This window comes from Lepidochelys kempii, chromosome 15 (genome assembly GCF_965140265.1).
Source record: "Lepidochelys kempii isolate rLepKem1 chromosome 15, rLepKem1.hap2, whole genome shotgun sequence".
In the NCBI taxonomy this organism is placed as follows: Eukaryota; Metazoa; Chordata; order Testudines; family Cheloniidae; genus Lepidochelys; species Lepidochelys kempii.
In genome coordinates, this window is record NC_133270.1 from 11,179,644 (window position 1) to 11,203,142 (window position 23,499).

Consider the following 23,499-nt stretch of genomic DNA (forward strand, 5'->3'; position numbering starts at 1 on the left):
CTCAGCACAAGGTAGCCCTGGAGTTCAGACTCACATTAGACCAGTGGTTCTCAAACTTTTTGAATTGGCAACCCCTTTCACACACCAAGCCTCTCAGTGTGACCTGCACTTATAAATTAAAAATGGGGGTATGAAATTTAACAAGGGCACAGACAGTCAGCCCCATGCCTGGTGGGGTGATAGCTTGAGGTAATAACCTCGTGACCCCCTAAGGGGTTGCGATTCATCCATTAAACTCTTAAAACACAGTACTTCACTTCTAGCTTTGGACCCACTCTGGGCAACAGTGGAAACATATATATGTTTCACTTTGAATCTGTAGGGCAGATTTATAACCGGCAAGAAAGCTGAGACTATGGCTTCTACTCTCCAATGGTCCTCTTAAAGCGGGGGCTCCCCCCTTAGCTACCCGTTGCAGGTTTTGTTTCACTCGCGCTTGGCCAGGCAAAGTTACAAGGGATCGCTGGTCAAAGAGGTGCAACCGCCTCTGCATAAAATAAGGCAAGTGGCTTAGCGGCTCCCCACAGCGCAGAGCCGCGAGCGAAGAGGCCACAGCGGTAGGTTTAGCGTCTAGCCCGGGCTACACGCTGTTTCTAGCCCGTTGTGGTCACGGCCCTTAGCGGGGGCAGGGCAAAGGGCGGGTCACGGCGGCCCCAGGGGTTGAGCTGCTCTGCGCTCCGCGTGGCCGGCCCCTAGAGACCATGGCAGCCCTGGCCCGGCCTTGGTGCAAGCGCCGCGGGGGCAGGTGCGGGCAAAGCACGAGCGCTGCGCTGGCCCCCGCCCCCGCCCCCGCCCCCGCCCAGCGTGTCTCGCCAGCCCCTTGCCCAGCACAAGCCGCTGCGGCCCCGGCGCCGGCCCCGCCCCCCAGAACAGAGGAGCGCGGAGACTGGCCCCTCGTGCGCCCGGCTCCGCCCAGGACCCAGGGAAGCGGCTCATGCATATTAATGACGCGGAGGCGAGCCTATCTGGCGCGCCTTGGGGCGCAGGCGCAGCGGGCTGGGGCCCAGCATGGCGGCCACACTCCTCGCGCGGGGCGGCAGCGCTGCGGCCCGAGGTCGGGAGGGGCGGGCGTTGGGGGCAGAGCGCGGGAAGGGGCCGGGATGCCTGGCCCGCGCGGGGGGGGCCTGGAGAGCCGGGCCCGGGGCAGTGGCGCGCGCTGCTCGCCTCACTCACCGTTCCGCCAGTGGGAGCGGAGCCAGCGGCGGCTTCCCCCGCAGCGGCCCGGCCCCGGCCCCGGCCGGCTGCTTCCCGGGGGGCCGGGCCCCGGAACAGGCGGGGGGAGGGGTTCACTTGCCCCGTCCTGGTTGCCGGCGCTGCCAGTTGGCGCCGAGCCCGGAGCCCCGCCGCCCCTGACCAGCCCGGTCGCTACCAGGCGCTGGGCCCGTGAGAAGGGGCAGGAGCCGGCTGCTGTGGGTGGGACGAGGCTCAGGCCCCCTTCACCTCCCCCCGACGCGCTGTACTTCACCTGTGGCGGGACTGGTAGGGCCCCTCGCCGTGGTATCTGGGCGTCTAGCAACCTTTCACCTGCTGAGCCTCACGACCCCTGGGACAGACGGAGAGGAGGGGATGCGACTGATTTGCCCAAAGTTAACCGGAAGGGCTGGAACCTGGGTCTCCAGCGTCCCAGGCCAGTATGGAACTGCTGGACCATTATTCCTTTCTGCTTGGACTTCCTGACTCTAGGGGCATGGCAGTAAGGGCTCCCCTTCACCTCCTCCCCTTACTTTCCAGCCCTGACCTTTGGGTGCTTGCGACAGCTGCACACAGTGTACCAGACAGTGGAGTTACCAGAGACCCACCAGATGCTGTGCCGGACGTGCCGGGACTTCGCCGAGAAGGAACTGGTTCCTGTTGCTGCTCAGCTAGATAAGGAGCACCGCTTTCCTGATGAACAGGTGAGTGAGCTCATTTGTGTAAGGGTTGGGATGATGGTGTGCAGATCTGGTCGACCCCATCTAAAAAAGATATATTAGAATCGGAAAAGGTACAGAAAAGGGCAACAAAAATGATTATGGGCATGGAACAGCTTCCATATGAGGCAAGATTAATAAGACTGGGACTTTTCAGCTTGGAAGAGAGACAACTAAGGGGAGATATGATAGAGGTCTCTAAAATCATCACTGGTGTGGAGAAAGTAAATAAGGAAGTATCATAGAATCATAGAATATCAGGGTTGGAAGGGACCCCAGAAGGTCATCTAGTCCAACCCCCTGCTTGAAGCAGGACCAGTTCCCAGTTAAATCATCCCAGCCAGGGCTTTGTCAAGCCTGACCTTAAAAACCTCTAAGGAAGGAGATTCTACCACCTCCCTAGGTAACGCATTCCAGTGTTTCACCACCCTCTTCGTGAAAAAGTTTTTCCTAATATCCAATCTAAACCTCCCCCACTGCCACAAGTGTTATTTACTCTCTCATAATCCAAGAACTATGGGTCACCAAATGAAATGAATAGGCAGCAGGTTTAAAAGCAAACAAAAGGAAGTATTTTTGATCGTTTTGATTGTGGGGGGAGGGATAGCTCAGTGGTGTGAGCATTGGCCTGCTAAACCCAGGGTTGTGAGTCCAATCCTTGAGGGGGCCATTTAGGGATCTGGGGCAAAAATTGGGGATTGGTCCTGCTTTGAGCAGGGGGTTGGACTAGATGATCTCCTGAGGTCCTTTCCAACCCTGATATTCTATGATTTTCTCACACAATGCACAGTCAACCTTTTCAACTCTTTGGCAGAGGATGTTGTGAAGGCCAAGACTACAACAGGCCTCAAAAAAGAGTTAGATAAGTTCATGGAGGATAGGTCCATCAATGGCTTTTACCAAGGATGGGCAGGGAGGGTGTCCTTAGCCTCTGTTTGCCAGAAGGTGGGAATGGGTGACAAAGGATGGATCACTTGATACCAGTTCTGTTCGTTCCCTCTGAAGCACCTGGCATTGGCCAATGTCAGAAGACAGGATATTAGGCTAGATGGACCTTTGGTCTGACCTGGTATTGCCATTCTTATAACTGTGTCCCAGCCTCACCAATACATGCCCTGACCTCTACATGCCTCCCTATAGATACAGGTGGCCCAGCCCTGAGCTCAGCACAAAATATGTTAGGTTTAAATCTGGATCATGCATGTCAGATGCTGCCTCGTGCATCACACTGAGTATGCTGTTCTCTAGCTCCGTTGTGTCATGGTGTCTCTGTATGTGACCACTGCACAAATCAGCCTGATAAACCAAAGCTTCAGAGTTATACACAAGTGATTCCGTCAGTACATTCAGACGTTATATTGTACTACCTGTAGGACACACTGTTTACCTTAAAACCATAAATTTTGCCAGCCATTGTGCATGTTAATTGCCCTTCTGTGTCTTCCTCTCTGGACTTTGGTACCATTGAGTTTTCTCTTCTCTCCCAGCGACTTTCCCCAGGGCTGCTGTAGTTAATACAGCATGTGACGCATCTGACTTGGAAAATCAATAAAACACTAAAGAGGAGACCGGTCACACATTGCAGCAAAATAGTGTATCACAATAAAACGTCCATGTATTGAGCATAGTTCAGCTCATGAAATGAATGAAAACTAACAAGAGAATCATCTTGCCACGGAGAAGCTGCACATTTAATTTCTTGACCATTAGAAGCAGGAAGGGATTGTTTGAGGTTCCAGTGTACCAGTGTCTAGACGTTTCACTTTTGTGAAAAGAGCTCCGCCATCTCTTTTTGCAGTACCAATGCAGTTGGATGGCTTAAAACAATAACTAGATTGTTAACGATCAAACATGCTGTCCTAGAAAGCAAAATATTATTGCCGTAGCCCACAGGCTTCAAATTGAGTGTACACAAATAAAAGGCACATTTTTTCTCCCCAGTTTGAGCCACTGGTCACCCTAACATGTCAGACTCGAAGAAAATAAATTAAAACGAGTATCCTCCCCTGGTTTACTGATCACCCTTGAGGTTCTTACAAGTGAAAAGATGTTGACTCTAATGTATTTCCCCCCACTGATGCTATTAACATTTTCTATTTCATTCTATGGCATTACATATAAAATTAGTCAGTGTCATTTGTTCATGATCACTTTATAGTCTCCCTTTCTGGATTTCATATAATGGCTCAGAGCCACAATATTTTGGAGGCAAATACAGGCAAGGGGAACTTTTTTATTTAAAAATTCAAAAACAGTTTTTATGGGAATAAACAGAAGGTCCTGGCTAGATTTCAAATAGTTTAATTCTTACAATAGCTAAATGTTAGGCCAGAGTACCTGGCAATGTCATAAAATACAAGATCAATCCTGTTGTTAAACCATGACAGTTGCTCAGCAATGTACAAGATACATACACAATTATTGCCCAAAGAGGTTAAGATTGAGAAGGCAGAACATGTTGGGTACCCCAGAGTGGGGAATATCTTGAATCGTGTTAGTACTAATTAACTTCTTTTAAAGACAACCTCAGTGTGACAACTAAAATTGCTTTCCTGTGAAGTAAAAGCCTTTTTCTTAAGTACCTTTAGGATGCAGTATAAATAGAGTGAAAGATTTAAAGGTATAGTTGCAAGGACTGGATCTGCTAGATTTCTCCTCAATCACCTCTATACAGTGTAATGAACAGAGCTTTGATGGGGCGTGTGAGAATAACCTAACATTATGGTTCAGAGTGATTCTAAGTTAAAACAGGGCTAGTCTTTGCCTCATGTGGCAATAAGCATAGTCAACCTCAGGTAACATGCCCTTAATCAGTAAGGGCTGCATCAGTTCTGAGCATCTATAATTCCTATTGAAGTCACTGTGAGCTGTGGCTGCTCAGCAACTGTTGAGATCAGTCCCCAACTAAATCAAAAGCAGGTGTGTCCTTTGTGTACGCTTTATAGCACATCTGTGTATGCAGGAGCTGACCCAGTAAAGAACGTGCTACTGTTACTAGCTGATCCTTGCATGTCTGGTATGTGCATAGGTGCCTCCGATACTCTGGAGTGAAGAAGTGGTTGTTTCTGTTGCTTGTGGTCAGGTGAATGAACAGAAACACATCTGGAATGTGCATGTGCTCAAGTGCACCTATGAGGCTGGGGCTGTGTGTTGCTGTACGTATGTACTTGCGGGTTTGCCAGGGCATCACTGATGTAGAGACTCTCTGGCCTGGTCTACGCTGCAGTGTTTTGTCAACAAAAGTTATGCCACTTTAATTAAAGTACTTTAATTAAATTGCGGTTGTATGTCCACACTATGCTCCTTATGTCAGCAGAATGCATCCACACTACCAGCTCTTGCATCTACACAGAGAGCAGTGCACTATGGGTAGCTATCCCACTCTGCAACTGGCCGCACTGCGCTTTGGGAAAGGTTTGCAATGCTTCATGGGGCAGGTACAGCATCACATGATGCAGGTTTCTCAATCCTGTTGTTCCATGGGCATTGTACCAGATTGCCAGCCACTTTTCAACTGAAGTGTTTTTTTTGCGGGGGAGTGCGTGCGTGTGTGTGTGTTGGGGGAGAGACAGAAATGGAGTGTGTGTTGGGGGAGAGTGTCTTGGCATGCTGTCTCTAAGTTCAGACAACAGCCTGAACAACCAATCCTGGGGAAGGGGGACACCCTCCCCCCACACACATCAGCCCCCAACTCTGCACAGCAGTCTCCCCTCTTTCCCACACCCCTCCCAGCAACCTGATTTGCCTGCCTGCGGTTCTGTGATTCGCTCCGAGTTCTCCCACAGCTGCCTCAGCAGCTCTGAGAGCTCTCCAGGCTGAGGAATGTCAAAGCTTCCTGGAGTTTTGAAAGGGGAGGTGTGCATGCCTGCAGGGCAGCTGAGTTCAAAACACTGCACAGAGTGGTCATAGCAGGCATTGTGGGATACTGGGGGAGGCCAGTTATATTAATGTAACGAACGGCAGCATCTACACTGGCTCTTTGTCGACAAAACTTCTGCACAAAAAGCCCTATGTCTCTCGTCGAGGTGGTTTTATTTTGTCACCAAAAGTGGCATTGCAGTGTGTACACCTCCACTGTTTTGCAATCAAAAGCTGCCTTTTGCTAACAAAACTCTGCAGTATAGACAAGGCCTCTCACTTGTCCATTTCTCCTTGTCTAGGTGAAGAAGATGGGTGCCCTTGGCTTGCTGGCCATGGATGTGCCAGAGGAGTATAAAGGCGCAGGACTCGATTACCTGGCTTATTCCATCGCTGTTGAAGAGATCAGCAGGGGCTGTGCATCCACGGGTGTCATCATGAGTGTCAATAATGTAAGACCCTCCCACTGTCTGGGAAATGGGGTGTGTGGAACCAGTCCTAGCAGCCAGGGGTTACTCTGCCAGTTGAGTAGCGTGAATCTCAGTGCTGATGGGCAATGGCATCTGCCTTTGCTGAGCCTGGAGGGTGGGTCCTGGTCATGATGGTGCTGGACTTTTGGGAGTTGTTGGTTCACTTTTTCTTGCAGAGTGAATTAACATGACTTCTGTCTTCTTGAAGTCTCTGTATTTAGGTCCAATACTGAAATTTGGTTCTGAAGAGCAGAAGCATCAGTGGATTGCTCCCTTCACCAGTGGAGACAAAATAGGGTGCTTTGCCCTCAGTGAACCAGGTAACATGGATGTTAATGTTCCTGGGCTGATGGCAGAGAATGATTTCCGCTTGTAAACTTCCCTCTTTGTAACGTCAGCCAGGGAGCAGAACTGTAATGGGTATGGGAGCTTGGAGTGAGAGAAGCCTCTGAGGGGATGGCATTTCCACTCCTAGTTTATTGTGGCTCTGTGAGGACAGAGGGGAGATGGAGCTGCCCCCAGTAAAGCATGTGCCACTGTTATTAGATGTGCCGTAATTGGCTAGTGTGAGGGGGAGGGGCAATTCTGGAGCCCCAGGCCCAATCCCCTGGGGTGCAGAAGTTATTGGTTCTGTTGCCTTTGGTTATGAGTGAGCAGGAATACTTTGGTTTTGTTTTGCATGGTGCCTTGTTCAGGAAATGGCAGTGATGCCGGAGCTGCTTCCACAGTGGCACGGCTAGACGGCAATGAATGGGTCCTGAATGGCACCAAAGCCTGGATCACCAATGCCTGGGATGCCTCTGCTGTCGTGGTGTTTGCCACTACAGACAAATCCCAAAAACACAAGGTGAGCTCAGTGGATTAAAGCCTTCCATGCAGTTCTTGGAAGTAGCATGTGGAGCACACATCATGGGGTTGTGAAGTGTGGCGCACTTGGTAAAAGGCTCCATAAGATTACATTGGACTGTGGAGTCAAAGTGAAGAGCTGGGAGAAGCCTGTGTCCCCTCAGAAGGGGGGTGGCTGTGTGGGATGCAGTGCTGCCAGAGGGGGTGTAGATGGATGGTCTATCCCATGGGGCTCTGAGTTCATCTGAGACACACTGGAGCAGAGCTTATTGCAGGGAGGAGTATTTCATTCCCCCTTAATGCCCTTAATCAGTAATTCCCCCTCTGATCCATCACTTTTCTTCTTTCCCACTCCCTTCCCATGGCCAGTTGGATGGGTGGGTGAGTGAGTTGGGATTAGCCTCGTGCTTCCTAGGAGAGCTCTGCCCAGCTGCATTATGAGAGGTTGGAGGCAATTCTAAGATCCTGCATCTGATTCCAGGGCATTAGTGCATTCCTGGTTCCTATGCCAACAGCTGGACTCTCGCTGGGGAAGAAAGAAGACAAACTAGGAATCCGAGCCTCTTCCACAGCCAATCTGATATTCGAGGACTGCCGGATCCCCAAGGCCAATCTGCTGGGGCAGCAGGGGATGGGCTTCAAAATTGCTATGGTGAGAGCCAGCTAGATTTGTGGGAAGACAGGGTTGGTGCAGGACTATATCCATATAAACTGTTGTTCAGCCAATGGTGTGTGTAGTGACCCCTTCTTGGCAATTGAGGAGCACCACTGGTAGGTCTTGCCTTTGTGGAGCTTATCCGGCAATCCTCAGGTGTAGGAGTATGAGCAGATATGAAGCAGAGGTCCCTTCCAACTCTGAGATTCTATGAGAGGGAGAGCCTCCCCTCTCACCATCTCACCCTACATTTGCTGATCTGCCTGTGGGGAAACACACAAGGCCTTTTGGATGCTTCTCTTTAATTCCCTCTATGGAGGAGAGGCAGAAATTCATACCTTGCTGATGCAGAGAGGATACCTTCTGGAGTTCATCCAGATATAGATTAGATCTTATTTGGGGAGCATGTGTGACTTCTGAGGAACTGAAATCTTGGCACAACAATGAAGATAATGCCTGAGGAACAGTATGTGCAGTGTAGCAGGACTTCTGAACTTCTGGGAGCACTGATTTAGCTCCAAGCGGGGTTGGCATAACAACTAAAGATTGACTCCTACAGTCCATGAGCTAGACTCATTCCCAGGCTGTCTTAAAAGTCAAAAATTGGGAGGGCTTGGGGAGCACCTGTCATCAGTACCTTGATTTAGGTAGGTCTCTGCCTCCATCATCCTTCCTTCCATTCCCAGACTTGTCTCAGCGCAAGGGAATTTTAGGACACATTATTCTGGAATTAAGTTTCAAATACACCTGAGATCGATGTGGAGGTTTCTGCTGGGACCCCTTCTTATAAAGAGGCCTCTTTATGGGGTGGGGTTAGCAATGTTCATTTACAGAAGATGTTGCAGTGTTGCAAACTGCTGCTTTTTTGAGTGAAATTCTGCCTGGTTGAACAAGGAAGGCGCAACACTGACATGAAATGCAATGCTGGAATTGTTCCAAGAAAATTCAGTTAATTGGGGGTTATAAAGATGCCAGTACCTTGCTGGGGTGTGTGAGAGAGACCTAGCACAAAACTGCGCCTCCCTGAACAGGCCTCTAACTAGTTACCCACTTCAGTACATGCAAGGGAAGGAAAGCTTGTGTTGCACTTCAGAGTAAGGGAGCGAGCTGTCTCTTGAGAGAGTCTTGGGCCAAGACTCTCTCAAGTGAGTAGTGATTTGTTTTTTGGCATGTTATGTTTGATGGCTTAAAGGAGCCTGATGTTCGGAACTTTGCACTTTCTGAAAATTGGGTCCCTCTAAGATGTGTCAAATTGGGCACCCAAAATCAATTGTCCTTTTTGGAAATTTTAGCCACAGTGTTCACTCCAGAAAGAGACAAAAACTAGAGCTGCTTATAGAAGTAGGGGGAACAAAGATACAAAACTAGATTTATTTTGTGTCTAATTTCTCTTTACTTCCCCCCTGTTCCTCTCTGTCATGCTTTCTCCCCTTCTGATCTATCTGGGATGTACTAAATATACTGAGGATTTTTATTTTCATACATTGTGGGATTGTCCAGGGGGTGCCAACATGACTGCAGATTGCTAGCTCATACAGGTATATTCACCCTTCAGCCCACGGTGTGACTGGCATTACAGATGTGTAACTATTGTGTGTGTCTCAGCAAACCTTGGATTCGGGCAGGATTGGGATTGCCTCGCAGGCTCTTGGAATAGCTCAAGGAGCGCTGGACTGTGCTGTGGATTATGCTGAGAAGAGGCTGGCCTTTGGTTCACCCATTTCTAAGCTTCAGGCTATTCAGGTATGGGTTAATAGAGTCCTGTGTCTGGTGACAGTAATTGAGTGTTTTGATAAGAAGAGTACTGCTGTATTAGTACAGTAGCTGGTCTGATCTGGGGAAGGTAATGCACCTTGAACTCTGGACACCATGTGTGCAGGCAACTTAGATTTACACCTGCCTCCATGCACAGGTCTGGTTCAGTGGCTTGGGCACTTCCCTGTTACTATGGGGGGATGCTTTGGGTTTCTGTGAGGTTTGTCAACACATGTGCAGTGTGAAGCAAATGAGTTCTGCTCTCACATGTTTGTCTGTTGCAGTTCAAGCTGGCAGACATGGCACTGGCGCTGGAGAGTGCTCGCCTGCTGACCTGGAGAGCAGCCATGTTGAAGGACAATGGGAAACCCTACACAAAGGTAGTTCCTGCTTTCTGTAATCTGCTGTTGATATAGCAATGAGAGGGATATGCATAGAATCTTAACTCAGTAGGGTTTATCTGGTCCAGCCCCTAGCCACCATGAGATCTCTCCTATGGTTTATCTTCCAGCGTTTAGTGCCCTCTGTTAGTCTTTTTCTGAGATTAACTAAACATTACATGGCATCCCCCTTGCCTAAGTCAGTCAGGGGGAAGGCCAGGTCATAGGATTCCCTGCAAAGTGAATTTACCACCAGTGAAAGGTGTAGTGTGATAACCTTGGCAACTGAGATCCTCTGTCCACAAAGCAAAGTGAGCATAAGCACTATTCCCTCTCAATGAATGTGATGGCCTCCTGAGACTGGCCCTTATTATTGGATCTGGGACCTGCATCCGGTTACCTTCTCCAGAACTCCCAAAAAACCAATGTTTATTAAAAAAAAATCTTGCACCTGTCACAAATGCTACATTGTGGAAGAGCTTAAATTAATATAAAGGGGTGATTCAGTAGGTGACTTGGAAGGGTCACCACATCAAGGAGTTGCTCTAGTTATACCTTGGATCACCTAAAATGCTGAGGTCTTGATAGTCTCCAGCTCATTCTTTAATTTCACAAATTGACCCTGGCTCCCCATCTCAGTCCTGTGAGTAACCGCAGAGCTTCATGTCCCAGGCATGCAGAAACTCAGTATCTCTGTGCTGTGCATGGGAGATGGTATTGCAGCATATGTAGACATACCTGAGCTAGCACTGATATAGTTACATCAAAGCTAGCTTGCATAGCAGCAGCCTGGATGGTCCAGGGTGTACCCAGGGCTAGCCCATGCAGCTGCTACTGCTGCACTGCTATTATTGCCAGGTTTCAGAGTAGCAACCATGTTAATCTGTATTCACAAAAAGAAAAGGAGGACTTGTGGCACCTTAGAGACTAACATTTATTTGAGCATAAGCTTTCGTGAGCTACAGCTCACGAAAGCTTATGCTCAAATAAATTTGTTAGTCTCTAAGGTGCCACAAGTCCTCCTTTTCTTTTTGCTATTATTGAGCTAGCTTAGCTCTGTCTGTACATGCTGCCTATCAGGATAAAAACCCTGCCCTGTAAGTTAAGGTGCACTAATCAGAAGACAGCACTTGTGCTATCACCAGAGGGTTGTGAAAGCGTACATGGGATTCTGACTGCCCTGGGGAGCCAGAAGAGAGCTCACTTAGAATGCTTGCTAGTTAAGTATAGATGTGAGGGCCCCCCAGGTAGCACCTCTTTGTTTGTCTGGCTGAGATTGAGAGTCAGGGATTGAATCCCTAGACAGAGGTCAGGTTAAGGACTCTGGTCATCTACTGTGTGTATCCTACAGCAGCTATTGCAGGGTTTCTGCAAGGACATCAGTCTAAACAAATGTTACTGCCACACTGTGCAAATTCCAGCCAACAAACTGAAAATGCTCATTATGCACTTTGACTAAATTTCAGGTTCTGTTACTGCTCCTGATCTCCCCTGCCCTGTTGATATTTAAAAAAAACGACTTGAGCCAAAGAGCTGTCAAATGAATCACGGACACAAATGGAGGAAGTTTTTTTTTGGTCCTGGGTTTGAGACAACAGTACAACATAGGGAAAAACTTTTCACAACTGTATTTAAAAAACAATAACAGTGAGGCCAAGAGATTAGCATGGTTTGGAAAAATAACATGGATAAATTGCTACAAACCTTTTTGCTTCAGGGCATAAGCCAGCCACCACTCCTTTGGGCATAATTGTCTGTGTAATGGGGTTTTACAACAGCTTCCTCTAGACCATTGATCTGGTATGGCAATACCCATCTTCCATAAAGTGCTACATAGTGAAGCCTAATTTTTACTTAATTTTCCATCTTTATAGTTATTTTTAGCTCGTGTAAAATTAAGTTGGAGACAGCAAAATGGAGAACAAGACCCAGAGCTATGTTGTGCCACTTTGACTATAAGGGGTTTTAAAATTTGTTATATATGTAATAGCATGAAAATAACATTGGTTCAGATAATTGTGTAATGTAAAAAAGCCACCATTATATTATAGAATAAGGCTGTATTGCATTCTGATGTAAATGGCCTAATCACCCATTAATACACCATTCCATCTTTGAATGTGAGTATAATTGTAGGCATGCTTGCTTATCACTGACAAATCAAGGTTCCAGTAGTAAAAAGCCAGCTCTCAGGGCTTCAGCAACTTAAGTGTGTCCTGGAGCCAGGTGCTTTTTCTTAATTTGCTGTGGCTATCTGCCAGCAGCACCAGGGTTGGCTCCAGTCCCTCTTGACAGTTGCATCTTTTAATCAAACATCTGGAGATGGCTTACCAATAAATGCTCAAATTCCAGCATATGACTAAGTATGTTTAAACACAGAGGGTGTCAATTCTGGCTCATGTGCATGAATATTGGTACTGTTGCCCTGCTATATACATTCTATAAAAAGTATCTTTGTTTTTAAAGGAAGCTGCAATGGCCAAGCTAGCTGCATCAGAGGCTGCAACTGCCATTTCCCATCAGGTAAGAATCTCTCCCTCTCTAAGGCTAGTCTGAGAGTGGTCTCTGCTCCTGCTGTAACACACAAGGGGAGCCTGGGGGATAAGCTTGTCTAAATGTGACTCTTATAACTGATGGATAATAGCTGTTTATCTATTTAAATGTCAGAGTTGTGGAAAGTTAGACAAACTTTTGTACTGGTGACCCCTTTCACATAGCAAGCCTCTGAGTGCAGCCCCCTCCCATAAATTAAAACCCCTTTTTAACACCATTATACATGTTGGTGAAGTGGGGTTTGGGGTGGAGGCTGACAGCTCATGACCCCCTTATAAAGCTTTGTCAACATGGTAAGTAAATATCCTCCCATCAAACACAGTTCTCAAGCAGTATTTTATCAATGAAAATATTTTTAAGCAGTTGGTGAAGTGCACAATTATCCATTTAAAAACCTAATCCTTCCAAGCCTAAAATTAAGTATCTATAAAAGAAAGAGCTTAACTTTCTTGCTGAGGAACTAAGTTTTGTATATACACCCTATAAAGAATTCCTCTCTGGCCTTGGTGCTTACATCTGTTTAAAGGCTGTGGGCTGTAAAGTCCCTTCAGCTGCTAGGCCTAGAACTGTATGGCAGGCTCGAAGCCCATGCAGAGTTATTCAGGGCAATGGTGAAATATGTTACTGTTTACCTAAACACCACTTCAGTTTCTGTGCCTTTGACTAATGCTGTTATCAGCTACAGGGAGGGTGAATAACTCAAGACTGTGTCCTTGGTACAACATAATTTGCCTCAATCTTGCATCATGCTCCCTGCAGGGTGTGCTGGATGCCTAATCAACAAGCCTTTCGATCCCAGCATTGGCATCTATGGCCTGGACTTCAGCTTTGCTGACAAACTCAAAACTGGCTTCAGCAGAAGTATGATGGCATCATCCTTCCTGGCAAATGAGTAGTTCCAGTTACCAAAAATGCTAATATTTTCTACCATTTACAGAGAAGGGGTCCATGAGGTGCCAGCATGACTGATACACCATGTGACCTCTCTCTTCTCCCTGTGGTTGCTACTAGACTAGGGTCACTCACATGAGGATTGCACCATAAAGGCAATGTGCCTTGGAGCCTACTAGTTTGGTGGGAACAATGCACTGATTCTTTGATGTAAGACTCACTGCTTTTGTTTTAGGCCATCCAGATCCTGGGAGGGATGGGCTACGTAACAGAAATGCCAGCAGAACGCCATTACCGGGATGCTCGAATCACAGAAATCTATGAGGGGACAAGTGAGATCCAGAGACTAGTGATAGCAGGGCAACTGCTGAAGGAATATCGTGGGTGAAGAAGAGCAAGATCAACTTAAGTGCCTTATAACAACTGCAGAAGGGCTCCTAGCCTTTATCCTGGATGAAATGAAGTGGAAATTCCCTCATATCCTTAATCACCGCCCCTCTTTGAGAAAGGGGATTGGCCAACCCAATTGAATTGCCTTTGTAAGGGTTTAGGGCCAAAAGGAGAAGCAGCATCTATTTTAAGCAGGTATAGTTTCAACTCTGTTCTCTTACAAAATCTATGGAATCAGTCTTTAGCCCTGCCAGTTAAGATTTAGTTCCCCTCACAGGGTGCTTGGTAACTAATGAACAGTAGGTATCCCCATAAAACTTCAAGGCCTTATGAGGGTATAACGCACAGGCAGGACACTCAAAGTTTTATTTTAGTACCTGAATGTGGACTATATTTTCTAAAATTGTGTTGGTTGGTGGGTGATCTGGTTGCACTACCCCAGAATGATTTACACTACCTCATCAGGTTTGCTCACTCATGAATTCCAAGTGTTTGACCATGCTGGCTGTGGCTTTTTTTAAACAGCACACATTCAGTACCTACTCAAGAGTGTTGCCCATATGCCTTGTCACCACTAAGACATTAAAATGCATAGAGATAGAGTTAACTGCCCAGGTTCCTGGCTTCTCAACCAGCCATTACTTGACAGTAACTTCTTCCCAAAAGTAAATGATCAAACCTTATATTTCTTTCAGTTTAGGATATTAGTGAAAGCAGCAGCTCTTTACACTAAAGATTTTTAAACTGCACACACTCAAACCACCCTTTGAAAAGGAATGCAGCATCTGAACTAAAGCTGTTAGTCCTAATTACTAACCATTCTTTTTGAGGGAGGGGCTATTTTTGCATTAATTACACACTGACCAGCCATGCACTTAAAAGTCATTGTGTGAAAACCTTGTTTCCAGCTACAAGCTTGATGGGAAGATGACTTCACAGCAGCTGGTATTAAACAAACATACTTGAAGACTAACTCAAATTGGGGTTACTCTCCTTCCCTTTTGAAGGAAAGCTCACACATTACTGGTCAGAGGGGCCATAAGAAATATTTTCCTGAAGCCCACTAGGGGGCAGCTTAGCACTTTAGGAAAAAATCTTGTGGCTTTTGAAAGCTAGTGCAAAAAAGGAAATATAGGGATGGCTAACCAGGCAGGAAGTGGAACAAACCTGTTATTTCTGGTTAAAAACCCCAGAGAAATATAAATGCTAATTAATCAAGTAAGTTGAACGAAGACTCCATGTTCGCTCCACACAGAAGCAGCATCTGGAAGTTCAAAGCCTGTTGAAGGGAAACAGCTTTAGTAACATGCAGAAATCAAATCACTCATTTGTATTAAGACAAATATGGTATTTATAGCTTTCCCAACTCTGTCACTATGTGTAACTGTCCAATTTCTTCTATTTGGGAAGTAGAAAGAACATATTTCTACAACATTTGGGACCTGCAGATCTGTTTGTCTTGCCGTTGAAACAAAGCAGATCTGGTAAAAGTCCCTTCTTACAGTTTTAAGACTGAATTAAGAGTCTTATGGCTGCTGTTTTCTCCTAGTTATAGCTCTGTATACTACCATAAATTATTTCTCTTCATCCTTGGCAACTTCCAAATGGTTGTAGTCTCATGTCCCACCTTGTTTACTGGCAGCTATATATATTCACTTCTTACAAGGGGGCAGTTAACTTAAACAGTTGCTGTCCAAAAGTGACATTTCCTAAATTACTGTAACTGAAAGTTAAGAGGAGAGCATCTCTATTTTTTCTCCCAAGTTGTTGTTGGCAGGCTTCCCCCCACATTTTAAAACTTTGTCCAGTTGAGTTGAGTTAGGGGTAAAACTTGAGCTAACTGTGCTGTGATGACACCCTAAACCATCCATGATCAGCAACAGACACTGAGTTTGAGGAGCTTCAGGACAGTGAAGGGTGTACATGTTTAACCAGGCCTCTCAGGGTATGTCTGCACTGCAATTAAAAACCCATGGCTGGCCTGTGCCAGCTGACTGGGGCTTGTAGGTCTCAGCTAAGGGGAGGTTTAATTGCAGTGTAGACATTGAGGCTTGAGCTGGAGCACTGGGTCTAGCACTCTGCAAGGTGGGAGGGTCCTAGAGCTCATGCAAGCCCAGATATCCACACCACAATTATAGCCCAAGTCAGCTGGCCTGGGCCAGCTGCAGGTGTCTAATTGCAACATAGATGTACCTTCACAAGCTGCAATGACTTGGCTGAAGTAACTACTTGAGGTCAGTAACACACCTAATCCCACATTGGTGGGTGCTGAACAGAAAAACATATCAAATTATAAGCTTTTGCTGTAGATAGGCTGCACCCAGCTCAGAGAACTCACTGACTAACCATGTAACTATATGAACACGGTCACATAGGTCATGTCCAGGCTTATGAAAATTTAAAATACTCCAGTGTACTTCCCTCTTCTGTTACCTCAAACATGCCTCACAAAGGATGGGAAGAGATGGTGCTGGAAAGCTTTTTTCAGCCCTAACTGCTGTAGTTATGGACTGGGACCAGTATATCTTAATGCTTACAATGCTGCTGCTGCTGTTCCAGCATGCTGGCCAACTGAATATACTCAGGGGCAAGTAAACCCTGGAAGTACCGTCATGCAAGGCCTGCCACAGCTCTTATGACAATCTGACGACACAGGAGCAAACCACTAAATCTCATTTCGCTAAGCAGCTACTGTTTGCGATCAGCTGCTTTAGAAGGTAAGTCTCTGTTACAGACAAAGCAGGAAAAGACTGCTGCATTTACAAAAACAAACACATTTTGCAAGATTCAGCAGGGGGATTTTAAGAAGAGAGATCTCCCCCTTCCCGCAGGAAGCACTAACCTGCCTAGAACAAGGATAGGTGGGCCAGGCCAGCCTTTGAGAAGAGGCTGTGTTTATGGGTGAAGTCATGTTTTTAGTGGTTTATGAGCCAAGCCAAAGCCCCAAAATTGGGGCCCTGGAAAGATCACACTGGAGGAGAGGAGAAGGGCACAGCTGTGCTTTCCATTCCATTTCACAGGACTTTGGCTTGTTGCCCCATGAAATTGTAAGTGAACAGGAAATTAGGTACTAGATAGACTATTGGGAATGAGGGAAAAACCTTAAGAGATTTTCACACACAGGTGAGGAACACAGTAGCGAACACGCTTGTTCTAGGGCAGGGAGAACTGGTCAGATGAAAGCAGTTGGGTTGCTCTTGCTTGCCTTGTGTTTGGGAAACGCCTTGCAAGGAATAAGAGCTTAGCTCTGCACTGGAAGCATTGCTGAAACTTTGTCCCCTTCCCTACAACTGTAGATGGAGAGACTGCTCGTCTTAGTGTTTTCAAAATTCCCCCCCCCCCCCATATAAAGAGTATGGATACCCATACATAAAGCAGGCAGTCTCTCTGTTGAGACTGAGCCAGAGACAAGTTGCTCTGGCTCATCACACCTAAATGTGCATTCATCACACACAAGTGAAGACCCCACTGATGTTTTATTATTTCTGTTTCCCCTGAAGAGTTAACTGGGGTGATTGGCTCCTGGCTGTGAGCAGCCATACTGGAGTTACTATGTCCTCAGTGGCGCTGCACTCACCTGTGTGGGTCACTAGGATTTCTAGGGGCATATCCCATGGTTCTTTGTACTGCAGCAAAATCCCCAGTGAATTGTTGGAGATGTCATCTGTCCTTCTGGGTACATGGGGGAATTGTAGGAAAGCACAGAGGACAATCAGCACTCAAGTGGATTCGCCTGTGTCTTCACACCCAAGTGGATGGGTTACCAGCTCAAGTGAAAGCAGCACCTGCGTTTTAACCTATATCCCCCAGAAGACGAGCTAGTCTGGATTGAAAATATCATGAAACTTGTGTGAGAGGGTTGTGCATGTGGACAGGGGCAATACTTGAGTAAACAGCCTGAGTTAACTGCAGTGAAGAGACACCCTAAATGTACAGTAAGAGAAATCCACTCTCAGCAATTAAAGAACAACCCATTACAGAGATAAAATAGTCCAGTGGGTAGAGCAGGGGCCTGGCAATCAAGATTATGGGTTTCCTTCCTCACTGCTATAGCTTTGTTGGGTTATCTTGCGCAAGACACTTTACTGCATGGCTCACTTTAGAGATCTGTAAAGAGGTGATAACACGTACCAATGTTTCAGACTTAAGTAGTGGGCGTAAAGCACTTGAGAGCATCGGATGGAAGTCATTGTAGATATAAGAAATTATTATTGCACAAGGATCCGTCTCCTTTCTTTGAGTCTTTTTTTGGCATTGTCTCATCTGCAGTTTGAGGAGAATAAAAGTAGCCATCATCATCATCATGATCAAGGCTGCGAGTTTGTCACAGAACTCATCGATTCCATGACCATGACTTCTGCAGCGGCTGGAGCACCTCCCCTGGGGGCTGCCTGAGGAGCTCAGGCAGCCCCTGGGCCAGCTGCACTGACTGCTGCTGGGGCAGTCTTGGGCCACCGCCCCCAGCGGGAGTTGGGGGGCGGGGGGGGCTGCGGGTCAGGGCTGGGGTTTGGGAGGGGGTGAGGGTTCCCGGTAGTACTTACCTCAGAGGGGCTCCCCAGAAGTTGCGACAGCCTCTGCTCCTAGGCATAGGCACAGCCAGGGACTCTGCACACTGGCTCCGTCCCCGCAACTCCCATTGGCTGCGGTTCCTGGCCAATGGGAGCTGCCGAGGCAGCGCATAGAGCTGCCTGGCCACGCCTCTGCCTAGAAGCAGAGGGAGGGGGACGTTGCCACTTCTAGGGAGTTGTGGAGCCAGGCAGCCTGCCAGCCCCCACCAACACTCCTTCCCCCAGCACTAACGGGAGTCCCGGGCCGCCCCCTCCACCCAGCCAAGGTTCAGTCAGGGGTATATAGTACGAATCATGGACAGGTAATGGGCTGTGAATATTTGTTTATTGCCCTGACTTGTCCATGACTTTTACTAAAAATATCTGAGACTAAAACAGCCCTAATCATGTTCAAGCTGAAGACGCCACACAGCAGGAATATGTTAAAATGTTTCAAGTACTCAACCTATGCATTTTTTTCCCCAAATGCAGCTTAAAAATAAGGTGTCACTATGCTGCCCTCCAGTAACAACTGAACACTCTAACAGAGGTATCCATTAGGGGTTGATTGTAGGTCCACTCTTATTTAATATTTTCATGAATTTACAAGTTACATTTGCAAGGGACAGTAAATTTGGAGTAGCAAAAATCTGCGAGAGCAAATAAAAATGGACCTGGACCTAAAGATTAGAGAAAATGAGATGCAAGTTGGACATGTCATCATTTGGGTAAAACTAACCACCATTATATTCAATAAGGGGAAAATCTGGGGCGGGGAATGACACTCAGTGATTTAAGGGCAATGGCAGACTGCAATATAAAAGGACGACAGCAGCAGCCAACACAATTTTGGGGCTGCATTTACAAACATACCGTTACAAAGCACACAGACACTGCGTTTTCTCTAGCTCTGGTTATGCATCTATTTTTGAGCACCCAGATGTGCTGGGCACGTCACAGAAACAAGTACAGATGTGACCACACCTGTTATATAGAATTAAATACCAGGCACCTCATTATCAAAGTAACTGCAGATAACAAAAAGGTCCTGGAGGGACTGATTTACTGGAAAAGATTAAGAGTTCACTAAGTACTGGACTGGCTAAGAAACAGCTTTGTGAGGGATAGAATAGTAAAAAATGGGAAAGGTACAAGCAGCTAAGAAGGGAGAGAAGTTTACGATAATATATGGGGGAAACGTAGAAGTGTAGGATTAGAAGGGACCTCAGTAGGTCTTCTAATCCAGTCCTCTGTGCTCAACGGAGGACAACTAAGGGAATAACTAAGGAATAACAGAGTAAAAGGATTTAAAAAAAAAACCCACAACCATTTTAGATCAAATGTCAGGAAAAGCTTCCCGACAGTAACAGCTATCAGGCTGCGAAATATTCTCTAAGGGAAGTGATAACAATTCTACCCCTTGAACATTTCAAAATAGACTGCAACACAAGCAAATGGACAATAGGAAACAATCCTGCAGTGGCAGGAAAATTTGACTACATGACCCAATAGATCTTTTCTATCTCTAACTTCTACAGTTCATTAGACATTCCATTTTTATGGAAAACTGCAGGCTGGAACTTGTTTTAGGGGAAAACCAAGAAAATGTTACAAAAGACACACTGAAGACCAACCTCCAATCTTGCAACGTTGACCTCAGCACCTGGGAGATCTTAGCCCATGACAAGATTTGACAGCAGCAGCCCTGCCACCTCAGACTGGAAGATTTTGAGAGCTTGTGGATTTCTGCAATCAAGGAGACGTGTGAGATGCAACAAGCTAAAAGCAGCACTAATTCATCTACAAACATCTTTACCTCTGGCACTTGCGGAGGCGGCTGCAGGTCCAAAATCAGTCTTTGGTCTTGTCAAGGTTCCTTCCCCACTCTGAACTCTAGGGTACAGATGTGGGGACCTGCATGAAAACCTCCTAAGCTTACTTTTTACCAGCTTAGATTAAAACTTCCCCAAGGTATAAACTATTTTACCCTTTGCCCTAGGACTTCCACTGCCACCACCAAACGTTTATCTGGGTGTATTGGGAAAACGTTTGGAAACGTCTTTCCCCCCAAAATCCTCCCAACCCTTGCACCCCACTTCCTGGGGAAGGTTTGTAAAAATCCTCACCAATTTGCATAGGTGACCACACCCCCAAACCCTTGGATCTTAGAACAATGAAAAAAACATTCAGTTCTTGAAAAGAAACATTTTAATAGAAGAAACAGTAAAAAGAATCACCTCTGTAAAATCAGGATGGTAAATACCTTAAAGGGTAATTAGATTCAAAACATAGAGAATCCCTCTAGGCAAAACTTTAAGTTACAAAAAGACACACAGACAGGAATATTCATTCTATTCAGCACAGCTATTTTCTCAGCCATTTAAAGAAATCATAATCTAACACATATCTAGCTAGATTACTTACTAAGTTTTAAGACTCCATTCCTGTTCTGTCCCCGGCAAAAGCATCACACAGACAGACACAGACCCTTTGTTTTTCTCCTTCCTCCCAGCTTTTGAAAGTATCTTGTCTCCTCATTGGTCATTTTGGTCAGGTGCCAGCGAGATTATCCTAGCTTCTTAACCCTTTACAGGTGAAAGGATTTTTCCTCTGGCCAGGAGGGATTTTAAAGGTGTTTACCCTTCCCTTTATATTTATGACAGGTCTCATCTCAGGACGCACAATAAGTGACTGTTGCTCATCCATCAAACTCAACTGGAGACTTCATCATATGTAAATGAAGCCTTCCCCGCCACCCCACCAAAAGAGGTCAACATGTAGTTGATTAAGTGATCCAGCAGTACATATCTATTTCCTAATTAACCATAGGAATGCAGGGGTGAAAGGGACCTCGAGAGGTCATCTAGTCCAGCCCATTGCACTGGGGGCCAAATATACCTAGGCCCTACTTGACAGGTATTTGTCTAATGATTTTCAATGATATTTCTCCTTCTCAGCAAAAAGAAGGGCTTCCAATGAAAAGCCCAGGAAATGTCCTCAGTGAATAGTCCTACATCAGAGGCAACACAAGGAAAAGCAGGATTTTCAAGAATGCCCATCCACTGGGCACAAGGAGGATGAAGCTTTAATACAGTACTTCTGGCATTTGATAGGTTAGTTATGCATCACTTAAAGAAGAAAAAACCTTCCCTCAAGTTTGCATTATGCACAACTCTGTCCCTGCAGTGGTAGCACTGGACACCAAGTTGTTCTGTACGTTTTCTTTGCAGTATGGGCTTCTCTCAAAGGGGCTAGTAGCAGAGTTTGGAAACAGTGCATAAGAAAGGAGCCAACAGAACATTTTTCTAATACCACTTGGCTGGACAATATTGGACACAACGTCGCCAGCCTGTATTTCTACCAGTTTGTCCACACTGGCTGGTCAAGCAGTTGGAAACAGATTTAATAAGAAGAAAAGGAGGACTTGTGGCACCTTAGAGACTAACCAATTTATTTGAGCATAAGCTTTCGTGAACTACAGCTCACGTCATCGGATTTAAATAAGAACTCTGTTTAGATAGAATTTACACCCAGATTCTTAACTCCGATTAACTTAAATTTATTTTATATGCTTTGGGGCTGTAGGGGCACAACCTAATGAAAGAAAACAAAAAGAGGGAGAAAATTAAGACATGGCATGGCTAAGAAAGCACAGGGGCTGGAACTGTTCGACGTTACATTTCAGATAATGAGTGCAGCACCTTTAACAACTTGCAGGTGTTTTCTAAACATAGAAATTTTCATTCAAGACATCAGGAGGAATGTGACCTTACAGGTGACCCACATAATGAGAAACTTTACAGTCTGATGCTGAATATCACTAAACAAGCAGTTTAAAGCATTTATTAAACAGCAGATTTCACATTAATTCATAAGTTAACCATTCCAGACATCCTAGTTCAGGATGGTGCGAGACACATTGTATACTAATGATGTCCCATAGAACATTGCTGCCAACAGGCTCTGGCTCATAGCATTATCTAAGCTTTGGTCTACAATAGGTGGGGATTGATCTAAGTTACGCAACTTCAGCTACATGAATAACGTAGCTGAAGTCGATGTACTTATATTGACTTACCGTGGTGTCTCCACCGCAGTGAGTCAACTGCTGATGCTCCCCTGTCGACTCTGTTTGCGCCTCTCACAGCAGTGGAGTACAGGAGTGATGGGAGAGCGCTCAGTGATCTATTTATTGCATCTAGACTAGACGCAATAAATCAATCCCCGCTGGATCAATCGCTGCCCACAGACCTGGCAGGTGGTGAAGACATACCTTAAGTAAAATTATATTTATATACTATTGTACTATCTATACATTTTTGGTAATATTCTTTTATTTAGCAAAGTTTTTAAGTATCCTAAGTAGCACAATTAAAAAACTGTCCTGCTTAGATGCAGTCAACTAACAGATAAACCAAAGTGACCTGGCTGGACCTTGCATTGTCAGTTCTGGATTCCACTGAAGAGATCTGTGTCAAACATATAACACAACTCTAAGTCACTGGATAGATTTAACCCATTTAAAAAACAAAAGGTGGAAATAACACAACTACCACTTGGGTCCTAGTTGTGATCTTGGACCGTGAGAAGCCTTCTGAAATCCAGAGAATCCAAAGAAGCTTGCAGACTGGCCGAACAGTAAGCTTGAGAGATGCCAAAAGAATTTGCCAGATCAAAAAGCCAAGGACAGAAAGTACTCTGCTCAGAGAAAGCCTGACAGCATAAGGAAGTAAAACAAGGGGGCTATTTTTACTTTAAAACTGAAGAGCTTTGTTTGGTCTTATGCAGGAGAAAAATACTATAAGGGCTTAAAATATATTAAAGTAAAAAGCCTAGGAGGGATGCTCTCATCTTTGCAAGTATAACCATTTTGTATTAAGAGCAATTATGCTTCAGAGAATCTGTCCCAGAGTTCAGCAATCGGTTAAGCAGTCTCCGGATATAACTATACTGCAATAAAAAACCCACTGCACTGAGCCTCAGAACCCAGGTCAATTGACTTGGGCTTGCGGGACTCGAGCTGTGGGGCTAAAAATACTACTGTAGACATTCAGCCTCAGGCTGGAGCCTGCGCTCTGAGACCCACACCCCAGTGGGGTTTCAGAACCTGGATCCAGCCCAAGCCTGAATGTTTACACTGCACTTTTTAGCCCCACAGCCTGAGCCCTGCAAGCCCGACTCAGCTGACCTGGGCCAGCCACAGATGTGCCGTGAGTCTTTTACTAAAGTGTAGACATAGCTGGA

General features: G+C 46.0%; 1 protein-coding gene and 1 long non-coding RNA gene across 3 annotated transcripts; one reads left to right on the plus strand and one right to left on the minus strand.

The window, feature by feature from the left end:
- Nucleotides 1-964: 964 nt before the first annotated feature.
- ACADS (acyl-CoA dehydrogenase short chain) lies at nt 965-17,930 on the plus strand. Of its 2 annotated transcripts, none has more exons than XM_073313424.1 (10): nt 965-1,054; nt 1,732-1,895; nt 6,071-6,220; nt 6,447-6,558; nt 6,934-7,085; nt 7,566-7,736; nt 9,345-9,482; nt 9,779-9,874; nt 12,341-12,397; nt 13,554-17,930. In XM_073313424.1, exons 1-10 carry the CDS (start codon nt 1,009-1,011, stop codon nt 13,704-13,706), a joined length of 1,239 nt encoding a protein of 412 aa, XP_073169525.1. In that variant the 5' UTR covers nt 965-1,008; the 3' UTR covers nt 13,707-17,930. The 2 variants fall into 2 exon arrangements, with proteins under 2 accessions (XP_073169525.1, XP_073169526.1); XM_073313425.1 differs by lacking the exon at nt 13,554-17,930 and adding an exon at nt 13,187-13,544.
- LOC140898899 (uncharacterized) lies at nt 10,887-23,400 on the minus strand. The gene is made up of 3 exons (XR_012155131.1): nt 20,680-23,400; nt 19,890-20,001; nt 10,887-17,971 (listed from the first exon to the last, which is right to left on the minus strand). It is a non-coding gene; the product is annotated as an uncharacterized lncRNA (long non-coding RNA).
- Between the last annotated feature and the right edge of the window lie 99 nt (nt 23,401-23,499).